General features: G+C 69.7%; 1 protein-coding gene across 3 annotated transcripts; it reads right to left on the bottom strand.

Moving 5' to 3' along the window:
* Positions 1-1,420: 1,420 nt before the first annotated feature.
* Caskin1 (CASK interacting protein 1) lies at positions 1,421-16,298 on the bottom strand. Of its 3 annotated transcripts, none has more exons than XM_042698258.1 (20): positions 16,205-16,298; positions 11,611-11,662; positions 11,409-11,506; positions 10,859-11,004; positions 10,680-10,775; positions 10,413-10,543; positions 9,937-10,045; positions 9,749-9,857; positions 9,567-9,661; positions 9,292-9,409; positions 8,162-8,263; positions 7,965-8,053; positions 7,796-7,880; positions 7,610-7,701; positions 6,695-6,805; positions 6,505-6,606; positions 5,047-5,185; positions 2,961-4,976; positions 2,020-2,434; positions 1,421-1,526 (listed from the first exon to the last, which is right to left on the bottom strand). In XM_042698258.1, exons 1-20 carry the CDS (start codon positions 16,296-16,298, stop codon positions 1,430-1,432), a joined length of 4,296 nt encoding a protein of 1,431 aa, XP_042554192.1. In that variant the 3' UTR covers positions 1,421-1,429. The 3 variants fall into 3 exon arrangements, with proteins under 3 accessions (XP_042554192.1, XP_042554193.1, XP_042554194.1); XM_042698259.1 differs by having other exon boundaries at positions 1,421-1,538; positions 2,026-2,434; XM_042698260.1 differs by lacking the exons at positions 6,505-6,606; positions 6,695-6,805 and having other exon boundaries at positions 1,421-1,538; positions 2,026-2,434.
* Positions 16,299-18,217: the final 1,919 nt, after the last annotated feature.

Here is an 18,217-nt window from a genome sequence, read left to right as displayed (position 1 = left end):
AGCTGCTCCCTGCCCAGACCCCCCCTCCCCACTGCCAGGACCCCAGCCTGGGCTGGCCACCCAGGAGAGACCGGCAGCCTGTCCGCGGGGAAGCGCCCGGTGTGGCGGCTGAAGGCCCGTTCACGCGCAGCCTGGTCAGCTTCCCTCGCCAGCCCACACCCACATCATTGCTGGTTTGGGTTTTTTTTTTTTTTTTAATTTTTCTTTTCTTTTTTTTTTTTTTTTTTTAAAGAAATGTCAAAGTTGTGCCCAACACTTGTGGATCAGCAAACACAATAGAGACCAGTCAGTATTTTTTGGAGGGAGGAAAAGAGGGCAAGAACTACACAACACAGCCTTGGACCATGAGCAGAAGCATCCGTGGGAACTTGGGGGGGCTGGCTGCCAGCGCGGGGCCGCCCTGGGCACCTCTGCCCATCAGCCTGGCATGCACACCCTGCTGTCACTCGCCACGTGCCTGTGTTCACCACGATGAACACACGGCACCCCCTCACCCCAGCACCCCCAGGACATAGCCACACACCAGGAGGAAGGAGCCTTCCCCGAGGCCTCGGACACGGAGAGCACAGCCCGGCAGCGAGCAAGGCACATCCTTCAAGTTCTTAGGACGCAGAGAAGTTAGGAGAGCAGGGAGAGGCCCCCATCCAGGACCAAGTCTCCTGTGTGTGCTTGTGGCCAGAGGCAAGACCACTCCTGGACAGAGGGAGGGGAAGACAGACAGACAGATGGCCTGGGCCTCTGACAGCTTTTGACTCCAGTGGGACTCCAGTGTCCTTTCAGTTGGTAAATGGTTTTCTATAGACTCAATAATATTTCTTTCTTTAAATATATATTTGTTAAAGTTATACCTTTTTGTTCTCTAGGGAAATCTGCCTTAGCTCATTCCCAATAAATTAATACTCTTGATAGCTTATATTCTGGGGGGTGCAATGAGGAGGGCCGGTCTGGGCCTCCGTCCCCTGTGCTGCTCTGAGGAGCGGCTAGCAGAGGCTCCCCAATGGGCAGTTCTGTGCTGGGCATAGGCCTGTGCTCTGCCACAGATTGGGGAGGGGGCCGTAGGGCCTTCAGGGACCGCCACCCTTCCCCACACCCCTGCCCCAGCCTGCCTTGGCAGGGGAGGGGCCGCCCTCCACGTGCAGGGCGGGCGGTGAGGCAGAGGGGCCTAGCAGTTATTGCACGGGGAACAGCAGGCAGGGACGGGCACCCGCGGGGCAGCGGGGCTGCCCAGAGCCCTTGGAGCCCCCAGCCAGGCGGTCCTCCAGACTGGCGTCCAGTCTGGGCCAGGGGCGGGAGTTGTGCTTGTGCAGGAGCTGGGCAGCCCGCACGTCCAGCCCGGCCCCAGCCCCTTGGCTCGGAGGCGCCCGTCCTGAGGTAAGGGTCAGTGTGTGGCCGAGCGGGGGGTGCAGTGGGCCCGACGTGGGCAGCCGCCTCACTCCAGCATGGCGTCCAGCTGGTCGGCCAGATCGTCGAACATGCTGCCGATGTCATCCAGGATGCTGCCAGCGCTCTTGGCAGCCGTGGAAGGGCTGGGGCGGGGGAGGGCGTGTCAGGGTGGGAGGAGGGGGCGCAGATCCCACCCCAGGCCCTGCACGGGGAAGACCTCCCCCAACCTGCGCTCACCCCCAGGCCATGCCCTGTCAGCCCGGTCCCGCCCTCACCTATCCCAGGCCACGCCTGCACCCACCAACCCCGCCCCGCCTGCCCAGGCCACGCCCCTGCCCAGGCCACGCCTGCATCCACCAGCCCCGCCCTGCTTGCCCAGGCCACGCCTGTATCCGCCAAGCCCCGCCCCATCCTCCAAGGCCACGCCTGCATCCACCAACCCCTCCCCGCCTGCCCAGGCCACGCCCCTACACAGGCCACGCCTGTATCTGCCAAGCCCCGCCCCATGCTCCAGGCCTCGCCTGCATCCACCAACCCCGCCCTGCCTGCCCAGGCCACGCCCCTACCCAGGCCACGCCTGTATCTGCCAAGCCCCGCCCCATGCTCCAGGCCCCGCCCCGCCTGACCCGCACCTACCCCAGGCCCTGCCCGTCCTCCAGCCGGATCTTTTCCTCCACCGCCTGCAGCGCGGCGGCCAGGCTGGCGCTGGTCTCCTCCAGCCTCTGCCTGGCGCTGTCCCCGGGCGAGGCTCCGTCGGACGCGGGGTGCGGCGCGGAGGGGACGGCGGCGGCCGCGCGCGGGGGCTTGGCGGGCACGTGCGGCGGGGGCGCGCCGGGGGACGGGGGCGCGCCGGGGCTGGCGCCGGGGGCGGGCGGCGCGGCGGGCGGCTTGGCCAGGGCCGCGGGCGGCTGGCGCGCGGGCGAGGGCGCGGGCGACGGGCCGGCGCTGCCCGACTGCAGTCCCGCCGCGGCCTTGGGCGGCTTGGGCGCCGTGGGCGGCGGCGGCGGCTTGGGCGACACGGGCGGCGGCGTGCCGTGCGCACGCTTCACCTCTGCGGGGAGACCGTGACGGCACGGGGGTGGCCCGGCCCCGCCGCCCCGCTCCCTGCCCCTCCCCGGGCGCGGCCGGCGGCAACATGCCAGCCCGCACCCGCCCGTGCCTCTGCGCGGCCACACGGCCCCGCACCTGCCCCGATGCCCCGTGCCCTCGCCTGCACCCGCACACGACCCGTGCCCGCGTCCTGTCCCCTCACCCGCACACGACCCGTGCCCCGCGCCCTCGCCTGCACCCGCACACGACCCGCGCCCCACGCCCCGTCCCCTCACCCGCACACGACCCGTGCCCGCGTCCTGTCCCCTAGCCTGCACCCAGGCCATTCCCAGAGACGCCCGGGACCTTGCCACACTAGCGCCAACATACACTGGCTTTCTGTGCGTCGCTGGCGGAATGAGGGAAGGGCCTTGTGCTCTGCTTCCTCTCCACCCCCGTGCGTTGACAGCCCCCCCCCCACCGGCTCCATCACATCCCACAAAGGCTGGGCAGTGAGTAGGGGTGGCCGCCCCCCCCATACAACATACCTGGGCTGCCGGGGCCTGGCAGCGGCACCTTCTTGGAGGCTGGGGTGGGTGAGCCCTGGGTCTTGGGCACAGGCTGAGCCAGGACAGGCTTGGGAGACACGGGTGGCTTGGCCGGCTTCCGGGCATTGCCGTCGGGCAGGGGCAGAGGGGGCAGGTGCGCCAGGTCGGCGGGTGGCGGCTCAGCGGGCGGGGGTGGCGGGGGCAGCTCCGGGGTCCCGGCCTGCTCTGAGGCCGGTCTGCGGCGCACGGTGGCCGTACCGTTTTGGTACACGGACAGCGGCGGGGGTGGCTCGGGCCCGGCCTCCCGCTCCTTGGCCTTGGGCCTGCGCTTCACCGTGTCGGACTCGGTTAGGATGAACTTGACATTCTCCTGCTGGCTCTGTTTGGCTCGGATGCGCCTCTTGAGCGTGGCACTGGCCTCCACCCTGGCCAGGGGGGGGCCTTCCGCGCCGGCCTCTGCCTTGGCTGGACCTCGAGGCCGCTGCCTGCTGGCCCCATCCTCCACAAAGTGGCCCTGCTCCGTGGGTTCTCCCGGGCCCCTGCGGGCTGCGGCCAGAAGCCCCGTGACAGGCCCGCTGAGAGTGCGGCGCCGGTTCACCACCTCGCCATCCGGCCCGATGGCCTCTTTGTGCTTCACCGAGGCCAGCACTGTGGCCACCCGGCCAGGCTCCGGACTGGCAGGACGAGGGGTGGGGTGGCCCTCGGGGGGTCGGCGAGCGCCCCGCCCCCCGCCCCCAATGGAAGACAGTTCGAGCATGGCCGCGATGCTCTTCACGCTGCCAGCGCTGCCCGTGTCCACGCTGCCCGCGAGGTCGCTAGCCCGTCGGCGCTGGGCCCGGACGCCCAGCCGGTTGTCGGGGGCAGCCTCGGCCTCGGCCTCGGCCTCGGGAGCTGGCTCGTCAGCCATGTTGGCGCTGGCCACGGCGGAGCTGGAGCGCTTGGGCGGGGGTGGGGGCGGTCCCTTCTTGCGAGGCCGCACGGCGAAAGACTGGCTGCGGTTGACGTTCTTGTCGTGGGCAGCGGGGACCCTCACGGAGTGGCTCCGGCCCACGCGCCGCTGGACCGTGGCGTAGGGCCCCGAGGCGGCGGGCGCCAGCAGCTCATCTCGCTCCGGCTCGCTGTCGGACGCCGCGTAGCGATTCAGGCTGTGAGCTCGCTTCTTGGGGCGCCCAGGCTCCACGTCGGCCTCGGGGGGCAGGCAGAGAGTGGGCACGGTGGTGGGCACGGGCGGCGGGGTGGGCCCCGGTGCCACTGGCCCCACCTCGCTCTCCACAGGCTGGGGCAGCACGTAGGCAAAGCCACGGTGCGTCGGCGACTGCGGCAGGGAGCGAGGCGATGCGGGCCGCTCGGCCGGCGGCAGCAGCTGTGGGGTAGGCTTCACCTTGGCGGTGGCCGGGCCATGAGGTCCCCCGAGGGCTTGAGGGGAGCCCGGCCGGGCTTTGGTGGGCGTCTGCGGGGGGGTGAAGGGGCCGGCCCCCGGTGGGAGGGCCTGCCGCGGTTTGCCGGGCACCGGGGGCACACTGGCCCTCTTGATGCTGTGGCCGTGGCGGCCTGGCCGGACCTCCTTGGGCGGCGTGCCGGGGGCCGGCCCCTCGTCCAGCAGGTACTCCTGGCTTCGTGACATGGGGCTGCTGGGCCCAGGGGGGCCGTCGCCCAGCAGCTCCTGCGAGCTGCTCATGTGCCGAGCCCGCCCCCCCAGGCTGGGCTCCGGCCGCCCGGCCGCCCTGGGGGTGGGGGGCAGGCGGCCAGAGGGCTGTTCTGCGGGTGCCGCGGCCTCGGCCGGGCCGGTCATGGCGGCCTGCAGCTCCCCGCTGAGCTCGCTGTCCTGGAAGGTGGTCATCTTAGGAGACTGGCAGTCGGCGGGGGCAGGTTCAGGCAGAGGGGGCGACTCTATGGCCATGGTTTCGAGCGACTGGGGTGCCCTCCGCCGCAGGGGTCCCCCCTCGTACTTGGCATACTCGGCCTTCTGCAGCTCGGCCAGTTTCCTCACCGCCAGCATCAGCTTCTTCTGGTGTCCTGAGTGGGGCAGGGGGTGGGTCAGGCGCGGCAGGAGGTGGAGGGGGCCTGGGGCGGGGGAGGGCCTCACCCAGCTTGGTGATGCCGATCTCCTGCAGGTCCTCCCAGGTGATGTCGGTGATGAAGTCGATGTTCTCATAGCCATTGTCCACCAGCACTTTGTAGTACTGGGCCAGGCCGATCACGGACAGCCACACGGCCAGGTTAGCCTACGGAGCACGGACATCGAGGGGCAGCCGGAGCTAGCCGCTCACACCCTGCCCCCCGCCGGAGCTGTTGGAGGGAGGGGCACTAGGCCAGCAGTGTACGACAGAGAGAAGGACAGACAGACAGGCCCAAGGTGTCAGTATTGAAAAGCAGCAGGTGCCTAGCCGCCTCAGGCCCAGGCCGGCAGGCGCCCCCGCATTCCCACTGGACACCGGTGAGCACACGAGCCAACACACAAACACACAGGGGCCTAGCTGCAGGACACAGTTCCCGTAGAAGCAACGTCCTTAACTGGCCGGGTGGCCACAGACACAGTGCCCTGAGACACACCCACACGGGGACAGGACACGCAGCGTCACGCCGGATACGAGCATCTGCACATACCCTGCACACCGTCCTTCCAGCCACCTGCACCACACTCGGCTTCCCTGTCTACATCAGACACATGCCACACACCTAACACACACCCCACACAGCCACAGCACGCAGGTGCACGCACACGTGTGCGCATGTCCACATGGTCGTCATTCAGAGAAGCTCAGCAACCTTCTGCGCACCCAGTCAGTACCACCCGTGCGCCACACTCAGCAGCCTCAGTCACACCAGAGACAGAGTGAGGCGAGGCACACAGGGCCCGGGTACGCTCCCCCGAGGCCCTGATCTCCTGACCAGATGGGCAAGGCTGGGTAGAGACTAGTGCAGGCATGGAAAGATCCAGAGCCCAGGGGAACGGGGGCATGGGGCAGCCAGCAGCCCCTCTTCCACAGAGCCCTGACTCCATGTGCTACTGTCACATCCGGTGGCCTGGAAGCCGCCCCTCCCGCTCTGCCCCCGCCCCTCCAGGCGCCTACCCATTCCTACAGCAGGGGCCGAGCCGTCCGTGCACACACCGCCGGAGACCAAACCGCGAGCAGCCAGCACGGGCGGCCCACACCGAGGGCCCTCCTCCCCGGGCACCCCGACGGAACCAGCCTGAGGTTCTCACACGGGCTGTGTGGCCAGCAGTACTGTGACCCTCTGCAGGCTGTGTGGGCCCGGTGGACAGTGCCATGGGGAAGCTGCCTGAGTGTAGAAAGGGCACTCCTGGCTCCAGCCCCCAGCGTGAGCCCTGGCCCTGCCTGGCGGGCGGGCTCCCCAGCCCGTGGCCGGCATGCAGGCTCTCCACGCGGCTCCCAGACAGCAGACCATCCTCCACTCTCCAATCCCTGAGGCCCCGGGGTGGGGGTGGGGGAGGGAGGGTTTAGTCAGGGAGACAGCCTGTCTGTTGTCTGTCTGTCTGCCTGCTGGTCCTGGCTCGGCCTCCAGAGTGCGGGAGCCTTACGGGTTTGTGCTCGGGCAGCCAATCAGGGATGCTCAGGCCACTGATCTCAGCCGTGATCTTCTTCCGGTGGCCTGGTTTGGTGACACCGATGGCCGTGAGGTCCTAGGCAGGTAGGAGGCGCATTAGCAGGAGGCAGGGGCCCATCCCCGGAAAAGGAGGCAGCTGGTGGGAAAGGAGGCAGCAAGCTCACCTCAGGGGTCATGCGGCTGATGGTGGGCAGGTCATAGCCAGCACTGGTGAAGTTGGGGGCGTAGAGCTGCAGCTGGAACGTGGCAAGCCACTGGCTGACTGCCTCCGCGCTCTGGAAGACACAAGGCATCAGGGCTGCGGCCGCCCGCCGGGCCTCACCCAGCCTCCTCAGCACCTCCTTCTCTGTTTAGCCGGCAGGCGGGAACGTTTGGTCCTCCGTGATGATCCGTGAGCAGCCAGGCTCTGGCAAGCCGGGGCCTGGCAGTCTGTGATCTGCCGCCTGCACAGCAAGCGTCCGCAGCCCTGCAAGCTTCTTCTGCGGGCTCCACCCGGCCGGTCCAGCTGCTGTCCGGGGCACAGCCGCCCAGCCCGGCCTTCCCCATCCTGCACCGGGTGCTCCCACAACCATCTCGAGAGGCAGGCGGCTGGGGGGCTCTGGGGGAAAGGGCTTCAGGATGGGCTGCTCAGCACTGTCCCTACCAACATCCCTGAAAGTGGCCCCGTGCCACCGGCGGGGCCTCGCCTCCTCTGCTGTACAGGACTCAGCCAGCAGCTCACACCTCCCAGCACACAGGAGCACGCACACGCGCCCCACTGTACGCGTGCTCACACGTCATCTGCCTAGCCACGCGCACGGGTGCCTAGCTCACAATTACACCATTCACACACACACACACAGTCACCCTCCACACCAAATGTGCACACAACTAGCACACAGCCTACATGACAGACAACACCTCTACACTGTACTTGTGTGTGCACACACAACTGCACACACAGACAGACGGACAAAAGGACAGGGTCTGACCCGTCCGGGCTCCTGGCAGCTGCTGTGGCCGGGCAGGCTGCCTGCGTGCCCGTCAGCCCGTCAGCCCGCCAGCCCCACCCCTCCCCGGGAGCCAGCCGGGCCCCATACCTTGCCCTCTGAGGCTGCTTCCAGCTTCTTCGCCGGCTGCTCCCCGTAGAGCTGCCCGCCGTGGGCTGCGGGAAGCTGGGGCCTGCCGGAGCCTGCTGATGAGAGGGGATGGCAGGGCACGGGCCGCAGGGGCGGCCTCTGCCGGGCCAGTGGAGTGGGGGGGGGGGGGCGGGGGCTTGCTTTTACCTGTGGGGCCCTCAGAAGGCTTGACGGGGCTGTCCCCCGGACTGGATTCCGAGGTGGACTTCTGGGAGAGCACCGTGGCCAGGAGCTGCAACCCAGACAAGCTGCTGGCCGGCGCTGCCCCGGGCCTGGCCCGCCCCGGCTGCCCGGTGCCCGGCCCCACCTCGCTGACCTTAACGCCTTCGGAGCCTGCGTGCAGGGCGTGGCCCCCGCCGCTCCGGCCACCAGTCCCACTGCTCAGACTGCCGCTGCGCTCGCCACCTGCCAGCCGAGGGAGGAGCGTAAGGCCGGGCCGGGCCTGGCCGGAGCCCCACGGTGGTGCCTGGCACAAGTGCTACCACCCCAGTAGTCCGGAGGCCCCTGGCCTACCTGCAAAAGGCTTCCTCAGCACCCAGATCTCCTCTGGGGGCGCAGAGGGCCCCGCCGCACTGCCTCCCTGGGGCGGGCTTGGCTCACTGCCTGCTCGGGCACCTGCAGGCCGAGCACAGCCTCCCTGAGCCCCGAGCTGCCCACACCCAGCCAGGGGCACAAAGGGCCCAGCAGAGACACACGCACGCCTCTGGAGGTGTCACAGCCTCCTCCTGCACTGGCTGTCTCCAGGGGAGCTGACAGACCCTTAGGAGACCAGGAGAGCCCCTGCTCCCGGGGCCCTGGGGAAAACGGGGCAGAGGACGGCCACAGGGGTGTGACCTCTGTGCTGGGTGCCTGACGCTGATCCCTGGTCTAGATGGTGACCTCGGGGAACGCTTTTCGGTCTCGGTGGCCTCTGTACAAGGTGCACAGGGCCCAGCACCCTGAAGCCAAGCCCTGGGGCTTCTCTACCTGGCTGGCCCACCCGCCCACTCTGCCCCCACCGCATTGGCCTCCTGTCCCTCCGGGTGACTAGCTCCTTCGTGTCCCAGTGCCTTTTTTTGTTTTTTTTTTGGGGGGGGTCTGGTCGTGGGACCTGAACTCTGGGCCTGGGCGCTGTCCCTCAGCTCTTCAGCTCAAGGGTAGCACTCTACCACTTGAGCCACAGCGCCACTTCTGGTTTTTTCTATGTATATGGTGCTGAGGAATGCAACCCAGGGCCTCAGGCATGCGAGGCAAGCGCTCTACCCCGAGCCACCTTCCCAGCCCCGCAGTGCCCTTGCAGTGTGGCTGTCTGCCCGGCTCCGTGCCTGGCTGGGCTGCCTACCTACTGCAAGCCTCCCTGTGCTGCTCCTCCTCCAGTCTCAGGTCCTCCCATGCGTCCACCACTGGCTGCCCCCTCCCAGCCCAGGGCAAGCTCCCCAAAAGTGCAGGCTGCGTCTGTCTGGGTCCCCGTGCGTCCCTGGAGGCGGCCTGAGCGCTGGACCATGGTGGGCAGGTTGTGCCCGCGCAGTATGTGAAAAGGGGCCAGTAGGGCTCCCCACCCAGCCACGGCCAGCAGGCCAGGCTCTCAGCTCGCTGGCTCCCCACTTCCGCTGAGCAAGCCCGGCTCCCCTCCTCCGGGGACTCCGCCTCCGAGCGGAACTTGCCTGCTCGCTTGACGATGGCCTCGCCCAGTGAGGACGGAAAGTAGCCCACCCGGTCGTTGCCCGTCCGGTTGTCGTGGATGCAGCCTTTCCACCGGCCGTCGGGATGCTGCTCAAGGACCTGGCCGAACGTGTGGGGACACACTGAGGAAGATACTCCAGGCGGGGCCTGCGACGCAGCACCCCAGCCCGGCTGCTAGGAGAGGGTGCTGTGCTGTGGGAGCATGCCCGGGGATGCCCCCCCCCCCCCGCCGCCAGCACCCAGGGGCCGTCCTCACCGTGATGATGTCCCCTGCCTTCACGTTGAGGCTGGTCAGGTCGTAGTTGTTGCAGTAATCCTTGGTTGCCCGGACCTGCAGGGCTGCAGAGGCCTCTGGGGACACAGGAGGTGACTCCTAGTCCCCCCCATGGTTCCCCCAGACCCGGGCTCCACCCCAGACCCGGGCCCCCCCGGGCCCACCTCGTAGCAGCTGCTTGATCTCCTTGCTGGCCTGGGAGGTGGTGAATTGATGCACGATGTCCAGGGCCGTCTGGCTATAGGTGTTCCTCACCTGAGCGTTGATCCCGCTCTACATCAGCCAGAGAAGAAGCCGCCGTCACTGGCCTCTCCCCTCTGACCCAGTCCCCCCCCTCAGCCCCCAGACTCACGTCCAGCAGCAGCCGAACCACCTCCGTCTTCCCACAGAGCGCGGCCTCGTGCAGGGCCGTGCCAGCCTTGGTCTGCCGGTTGATGTCGATGCCAGCCTGGAGGAGGAGTCTGGGAGGAAGGTGGAGGTCATAAGCAGGACTTCCCCAAACATCCTCCAAGCCAGGCCTCGATGCCCAGGTGTCCCGCTGGCACACGCGGTATCTGAGGTTTTACCAAGCACTTGCCCAAGGCCTGTCCCTGGCTAACCCTTTGTCCAGTCCTGGTGGAGGACCTTCTGTGTTGGAGCCCTATCTTACGGCTGGGGAAACTGAGGCATGGAGGAGTACCCAGCTGACACGCTGCAGCCCCGTCCCCCAGCCCACCAGGGTCACCCTCGCCTGGGAAGTGGGAAGCCACACGGCAGGAGGGGGTGTCTGACCGCATCCCTGGGGCCCCCCAGGAGCTCCCCAGAGCGCCACCCCACCCACCCCCATACCTGATGATGTCGATGTGGCCGTTCTTGGCTGCCAGGTGCAGGGGGCTGGTGCTGTTGGGGTCGGTGGCATCCCCCGGCCGGGGCTCCAGCAAGGCTGCACACATGTTGCTGCTGAGCAGCAGCTGAACGACCTTGAAGAACAAGTGGACAAGTGGGGGGGGCAGGGGCCCTAGCGTGGAGCTGCCCGCCACCCCCACACACACACGTCCCCACCGGGAGTGAGGAGGCCGGGAAGGTGGAGCCCGGCCTATTCCCAGAAAGACTTACCCCGACACGGCCAAACTCACAGGCCAGGTCCAGGGGCGTCTTCCCAGAGTTGTCTACCATGCAGGGGTTGGACTGGTGCTGTAGAAGCATCTCGGACTGCGGGTGCAGGGTGTGGTCAGCCCTGAGCATCTTCCTCCCTTCCCCTCGCCCTCCCCCTCCTCCCCCCCACGACGCCTCACCACGTCGTAGTGACCGTGCTGAGCTGCCAGGTGCAGGGGGATGTGGCCCTCATCGGACGGGATGTTCACCGCCGAGCCGGCCTTCAGCACCAGCTTCATGGGCTCCTTCCGGCCCTGCCAGGCTGCGTAGTGGAGCGGCCGCATGCCTGGACATGGGTGGGGACGGGCGGGGACAGGTGGGGACCCTGGCCTGAGGACACATTCTTTTTTTTTGTTGTTGTTGGTCGTGGGGCCTGAACTCTGGGTCTGGGTGCTGTCCCTCAGCTCTTCAGCTCAAAGCTAGCGCTCTACCACCTGAGCCACAGCGCCACTTCCGGTTTTTTCTGCTTATGTGGTGCTGAGGAATTGAACCCAGGGCCTCATGCATGCAAGGCAAGCACTCTACCACTGAGCCACCTTCCCAGCCCCAAGGACACTGCTTCCATAATGGTTCTCCCTGAGTCAGACCCAAACCTGGGCACAGAGCTCAGCCAGGTCTGTCCAGGCCGAGGGGATTGACTCCTGAGCTTGGGCGTCTGCCCCCGGCTTCACGGCCCCACACCAGGCTTGCCTTTGTTGTCCTTGATGTCCACAGCAGCCTGGGCCTCCAGCAGCAAGGTGATCAGCTCCGTGTTGCCGTTCAGGGCCGCGTGGTGCAGGGCTGAGAAGCTGGGCGACCAAGGATGGGGTCTAGGAACAGGTACGCCACCCCTGGCCCTCCCCAGCGGCTACCTACCCCACAAAGGCTGCCACTGCCCCAGCTGGGGACTCACCCGTCTGGATCCTGGAAGTTGACGTTGATCTTCTTGGTAGAGCCCAGGAGCTCTGGGGGAGGAGGGAGACACAGTGAGGGGAGGCTCTGCCCAGAACCTCCAGGCAGAGTAAGAGCAGGGGAAGGTAGTGCAAAGCTCCGGGCAGGCTGGGAGCCAGATTCCTGGTCTACAGCACAGATGTGCAGCCTGCGCTCGGCTCCAGGTACCGGCTTGCCCGTGCACCGGGGTGGACGGCGCGGTCCCCGCAGGACCTGGCCTCTGCACCTGGAGACAGCCCGCACGCACCCATGTGCACACACGCTCCCTCCTTGGGGACACCTACCATTGGTGGGAGGGAGAGAGCCGGCCCCATCTGTCTCTCCGAAGGACCCAGATGGGGCCGGGGGTGGCCAAGGAGGCTGGAACGCCCGGAAATGGGGTATCTCTGGGGGAAAGAGCCACATCTCCAGGGTGCAGCCCCCTCCACCCCCCACCGCCAGTTCTGGCCAGGGGAAAGGGAGGCATGCAGGGACGGGAGGGCCTTCATGTCAGCGGGGCCTTGCTCAGAGCCCAGGTTCAGCACCCAAGGCCTGGGGGCTACCCTTTCCCTTTGGGGCGGGAATTCCCTGCCAGGCCGTCCCCCATCCCCGCCCGGCTGCCAGCCAGAGCGAAGGAGCCCACCAATAGCTCCCCCGTGGCCTCCGGCCAGTGCCCCTGCCCATCTGGGCTGTGGTTACATAACCCATTTGTGGGTCAGTCGCTCCGTGAGAGGGGGCTGAAGACAGAAGCCCCTTTGTCCAGGCCCAGGGCAGGGGTGGGGGCAGGGGCTCAAGGGCAGGGGAGCCCAGCAAGTAGAGTCGCGGAGGGGAGGGCTGGTGCAGGGCTCCACTCCCGCTAGGACCTGGGCCCTGGGCACCCCTGAAACCCATCAAGTCAGAGGGCCCTGAATTCACCTCTCTGCCTGACCAAGTCTGAGCTCTGGGGCCTCCGCCCTGAGCTGGAAAGAGTGGCAGTGCCTCCACCTCCCGCCCCGGCCCTCGCAGTGGATGCTGCTGCTGCTGCCGAGTGCCCTGGCGCCGAGGGGCAAAGCCTGGGCGTCAGCCCGGGCGCCTGGCTCCACACCCGAACCCTGTGCTCAGGTACAGCCTGCTGACCGCCTGGAGAGCCGCTCGCTTGCTCTGAGCTCCTTCACCCAACCCACATCACTGCTCCCCCGTGCTCCCCCCGTGCTCCCACCCGGCACACTGCTAGACACAAGTGAGGGCCCCTAGTGCCGTGATCCCCTAGATTGAATCAGGGCCCCCGCGGCCTCCGGCAGGGTCCCCACTCGCACCTCCCCATCTCCCTAAGACCTTTGTAGTGACCCTGCTCCTCTCTTGCTCCGCGCGCAGGGCCAGGCAAGGCCTCCTCACCCTGCCCTGCCCCTCCCGTTCAGAGGCTCAGCCTCCCACCCTGTCCTCGGTCCTCCCTACCACCCCCGGAATCTCATCGGCTTTTTTGTTGTTGGTGGTCATGGGGCTTGAACTCTGGGCCTGGGCACTGTCCCTCAGCTCTTCAGCTCAAGGCAAGTGCTCTACCACCTGAGCCACAGTGCCACTTCCGGTTTTCTGGTGGTTAGAGATAAGTCTCTTGGACTTTCCTGCCGGGGCTGGCTTTGAACCATGATTGTCAGATCTCAGCCACTTGAGCCACCGGCGCCCAGCCCATCTGCTTATTAACTTGTCTCCTGTCCATTTCCCCACTGAACTAAACACGCTAGTAGGATGAGGCCTTTTGCTGACTTTGCTCCCGGCTGTCCCTGTGGGGCTAACCCAGGGCCTGCCACCTGTGCGGTGGTGCTTAGTGGTGTCCATTTGTAGTCCATGCACTGTCGCCATCAGGGCCGGCTTTATGGGCAAGTAACCTGCTCGGCCAAAAACTCCTGATGTTTGGATAAGGACGTCGCATACTTCATTCTGCACGAGGGCTGCCCACAGTATGGCCAGGCCTGCCACAGTCCCATCCATCGGGCCCGGGGCTCTGCTTGAAAGCCTGTCACCCTGGAGTGCTCTCCCTGCTCTCCTCAACCCCAGTACAGCTGTCCCCATCTCCAAGACATCCCAGGCCCTCTCCCAGCTTCCACGCGGGGCCTCCAGGCAGCTGGAGGGGAGTTCAGGCCAAGCACACCTGCTCTTGGGGACAGTGTCTTCAGCGAGCCTTGAGCAAGACAGAGCAAGACAACACTGGGGTGGAGCCTCTGCCAGGCAGGCCGCTAAGACCCCTGCCCGTGATGCTGAGCCGCTAAGACCCCTGCCCATGATGATGCTGAGCCGCCCGGGCCTCAGGGGCCTGCAGGGCACGGCGTCCCACCAAGGGACAGGAGTCCAAAAACTCAGGTTCTCCCACGGAGAGACTGGTTTTCTGAATGAAACAGGAGCAAGGCAATACCGCAAAGGGCTCGGAGGTAAGGAGGTGCCAGTGGGGACCAGCCGATGGCCCTGGGGGTGGGGGGACTTCTCTTTCTAGGAGATCGGAGGCCTACGATTCAATATCAGTCTGTGCACAAACCTGAGAACCCCACATGACCCATTTCTTGGGATCCTCGCTCACGGTATCCCTGATAGCACCCACCTCCGAGGTCACACTCAGACTCATCTCCCTCACGGTATCCCTGATAGCACCCACCTCCGAGGTCACACTCAGACTCACCTCGCTCACGGTATCCCTGATAGCACCCACCTCCGAGGTCACACTCAGACTCAGGCTGGAAGGGAATCCTTAGCGGCCTGGGGTGTCCATGGAATCCCTCCCCAGCCAGCCTGCAGCAGGGCTGGGGCTGAGAAAATGGCAGAGCTCGCTCCCCAGCAGAAGGGCAGCCCCTGCCGACATTTTCCCTCTAGAGCCCTCCCTCCTCCTCTTCAAGGAGAGCGGCTAAGTGTGTGCACGCACGTGTGAGGGGAGGCCCAGGCACAGGGAGGGGGCGGGGCTGACGTGAGGGAAGGGGCGGGGCACAGGGTGGAGCTCAAGGTACAGGACCTGCCCTGGGATCACCTCTGAGCCAGCAGGGGTGGGGGTGGGTGGGGGTCTCTGGAGGACACTGCTGGACACCTCCAACCTTGTGGCCCAAACTCCAGCTGTACTTTGCTGAATCAAAATACATCTTACTCCAAAGCAGGCCAGCGTTGCCATGACAACTGAGCTAATTCATGGAGGGATTTCTCGACTGATTTATTACTCCCGCCCCTGTGAGTCAGACCATAGACGCAGGGGGCCAACACAGTGTCTCTCCTGCCCCAGAGGCCACACCAGGCCAAGGTGGAGGTAGAGTTCCAGGGAGAGGAGAAAGACACCCCCCCCAATTTCCCCAGGGTAGCAGAACCAAAGGGAAGGGGGACCCTGCTCCCAAACTGCAGGTCCCGGATGGGGAAGGCAGGTCGTGTAGACGTGCACTTTCTCACCGACCGTCCAGACACAGCAGAGCGGCAGGGACGGCCCGAGGCCATCCTGCGGACAGACTGGGCCCCTGCAGTCAGATGTGGGTGTCTACAGACTTGGCAGCCGCTAGGTGGAAGCCTGGACCTCGCTTGCCGGGGCTGTGTCTGCCTCTCCCTGGAAGCCCTCCCTTCCTCAGCGCGGAGACCCTGCACAGGGCCCTGGTGAGAGGAGCCTTCCAGCCAGCTGTGGGGCTGTGGGCCGGGGCTGGCCCGTGTGTGCGTGTGCGTGTGACACCTGTGCCCCCCCTCTGCACAGTGGACAGAGGGAGCCAGGCGGGGCTGCTGGAGGGCGGGAGGGGGAGGGGGTGTCTGCGTCTGTCCTTCCTGCAGTGCCAGGACTTGGCAGGGCTCTGGAAATGAGTCCCCCCCCCACCCCGGCGCTCCTGGGTGGTCTGTGGGGGGCAGGTGCCCAGGGCATGCGGCTCCCCAGTGCCCAGCGGCGCGGCCCTGGCCGTGTCCGCACAGGTGCCCCGACACACTGACACGCTCCTACGTGCGCAGCCGCACACGAGGCCGGTCCACACGCCCATCCATCCACCCATCCATCCACCCATCCATCCATCCACCCATCCATCCATCCACCCATCCATCCACCCATCCCTCCCCAGCAGCCCCCGGGGAGGCTCGGGGCTCAGCCGGGATGGTGCGGGATCAGGGCTGCCAGCTCGCAGGCCTTCCCTGGGGTCCCACAGTCCGGGCCGGGGCCCCCAGCCCCCGCGGGGACGCCCGGGGTCTCGCCCGCAGCGCGCGCCCCACGCGCCCCGGCCCAGCCCCGCCTGCCCCAGGCCGGGCGACCTTGGGCGTCTGCGCCCCGTCGGGAAGCGGCCCCGCCGGCCGGGCCCCGCCGGCCACACCCCCGGCGCGGTCCTGCCCCCCGCCGGGCGCCGCCAGGCCCGGGGCGCGGCTGGGGGGGGTGTCCGCCGCGCCCTTCACCGGGCGGGCCGGGGACCGAGGGGGGCGGCCGGGGGAGGATGCGAGGGCCCCGGGGCGGGGCGGGGAGGGGGCGCGGGGAGCGGGCGCCGGGGCCGGGACGCGGGCCGGGGGTCGGGCGCCGCCAGCCCCGCCCCGCCCCCGGGGACCCGCGGCGTCCCCCCCGCGCCGCCCCGCGCCGCCCCGCGCCGCCCCGCGCCCCCCGCACTCACTGGCCTTGCCGGGCCGCGGCCTCTGCAGCAGCCTCTGCGCGGTCCCCACGTCCTCCGCCTTCACCGCCTGCACCAGCTCCTGCTCCTTCCCCATGGCGCGGCCGGGCCGCGGCGGCTCCCGGGGCGCTCGCGGCTCAGACGCGGCGGCGGCGGCCCCGCATCCTCTCCCGCCCGCGCCGCCTGCGCCGCCCTGCGCCCTCCGCGGGCTCGGGCTCCGGCTCGGGCTCCGGCGCGGCGGGGCGGGCGGCGCGTCACGGGCGGGGGGCGGCCCGGGGGCGGGGGCCGGCGGCGGCGGCGCGGGGCGGGCGCGCGGCGGGCGCGGGCGCGGGGCGGGGGCGCGGCGTCGGAGCCGCCTCCCGGACGCCTGGGTCCGCTCCCGCGGCCGCCGGACCTCCGTCAGCCCGCGCCGGCCGCGCGCGCCAGGCTCCGCCCCCCGCGCCCGCCCCCCGCGCCCGCCCCGCCCTCCTCCCTCCCCCGCCGCCCGCGCCCCCTCCCCCGCCGCCCCCTCCCCGCCCCGCGCCCCCTCCCCGCCCCGCGCCCCCTCCCCGCCCGCCCCGCGCCCCCACCCCCGCCCGCCCCGCGCCCCCTCCCCGCCCGCCCCGCGCCCCCTCCCCCGCCCGCCCGCGCCCCCTCCCCGCCCCGCGCCCCCTCCCCGCCCCGCGCCCCCTCCCCGCCCGCCCCGCGCCCCCACCCCCGCCCGCCCCGCGCCCCCTCCCCGCCCGCCCCGCGCCCCCTCCCCCGCCCGCCCGCGCCCCCTCCCCGCCCCGCGCCCCCTCCCCGCCCCGCGCCCCCTCCCCGCCCCGCGCCCCTTCCCCGCCCGCGCCCCCTCCCCGCCCGCGCCCCCTCCCCGCCCGCCCCGCGCCCCCTCCCCCGCCCGCCCGCGCCCCCTCCCCGCCCCGCGCCCCCTCCCCGCCCCGCGCCCCCTCCCCGCCCCGCGCCCCCTCCCCGCCCCGCGCCCCCTCCCCGCCCCGCGCCCCCTCCCCGCCCGCCCCGCGCCCCCTCCCCGCCCCGCGCCCCCTCCCCGCCCGCCCCGCGCCCCCTCCCCGCCCGCCCGCGCCCCCTCCCCCGCCGCCCCCTCCCCGCCCGCCCCGCGCCCCCTCCCCGCCCGCGCCCCCTCCCCCGCCGCCCCCTCCCCGCCCGCGCCCCCTCCCCGCCCCGCGCCCCCTCCCCCGCCGCCCCCTCCCCGCCCGCCCCGCGCCCCCTCCCCGCCCGCGCCCTCCCCGCCCGCCCCGCGCCCCCTCCCCCGCCGCCCCCTCCCCGCCCGCCCCGCGCCCCCTCCCCGCCCGCCCCGCGCCCCCTCCCCCGCCGCCCCCTCCCCGCCCGCCCCGCGCCCCCTCCCCCGCCCGCCCCGCGCCCCCTCCACGCCCGCCCCGCGCCCCCTCCCCGCCCCGCGCCCCTTCCCCGCCCGCGCCCCCTCCCCGCCCTCCTCCCTCCCCCGCCCCGCGCCCCCTCCCCGCCCGCGCCCCCTCCCCGCCCTCCTCCCTCCCCCGCCCCGCGCCCCCTCCCCGCCCGCCCCGCGCCCCCTCCCCTGCCCGCCCTCGCCCCCTCCCCGCCCGCGCCCCCTCCCCGCCCCGCGCCCCTCCCCGCCCGCGCCCCTCCCCGCCCCGCGCCCCTCCCCGCCCCGCGCCCCCTTCCTCCCCAGCTGAGGGCCGGGCCGGGTGGAACCAGGAGAGGCAGCGGTGCTCCGGGCGGGGCTGGGGCCGCAGGCCGGGCTGGGGGAGCCCGGGGAAGGGGGCACTGCGCTCAGGGCACGGGGGCAGGGACGGGACGGGTCAGGGCACGGGGTCAGGGCACGGGGTCAGGGCACGGGGTCAGGGACAGGGTCAGGGACAGGGACGGGGGGTGGGGGCACGGGGACAGGGCACGGGGTCAGGGACAGGGACAGGGTCAGGGACGGGGGGGGGGGGGGGGCACGGGGACAGGGCACTGGCGCCAGCACGGGCTCGGCCCACTAGACGCTGTCAGATGTGTGTGTGGCCCGCAGGGGAGGCGTCGGGGCTGTGAAGCGGAATC

This window comes from Dipodomys spectabilis, unplaced genomic scaffold (assembly GCF_019054845.1).
Source record: "Dipodomys spectabilis isolate Male_0828 unplaced genomic scaffold, ASM1905484v1 ptg000231l, whole genome shotgun sequence".
Taxonomy (NCBI): domain Eukaryota; kingdom Metazoa; phylum Chordata; class Mammalia; order Rodentia; family Heteromyidae; genus Dipodomys; species Dipodomys spectabilis.
The sequence above is the reverse complement of the archived record's forward strand: the minus strand, read 5'-3'. Positions and strand labels throughout refer to the sequence as shown.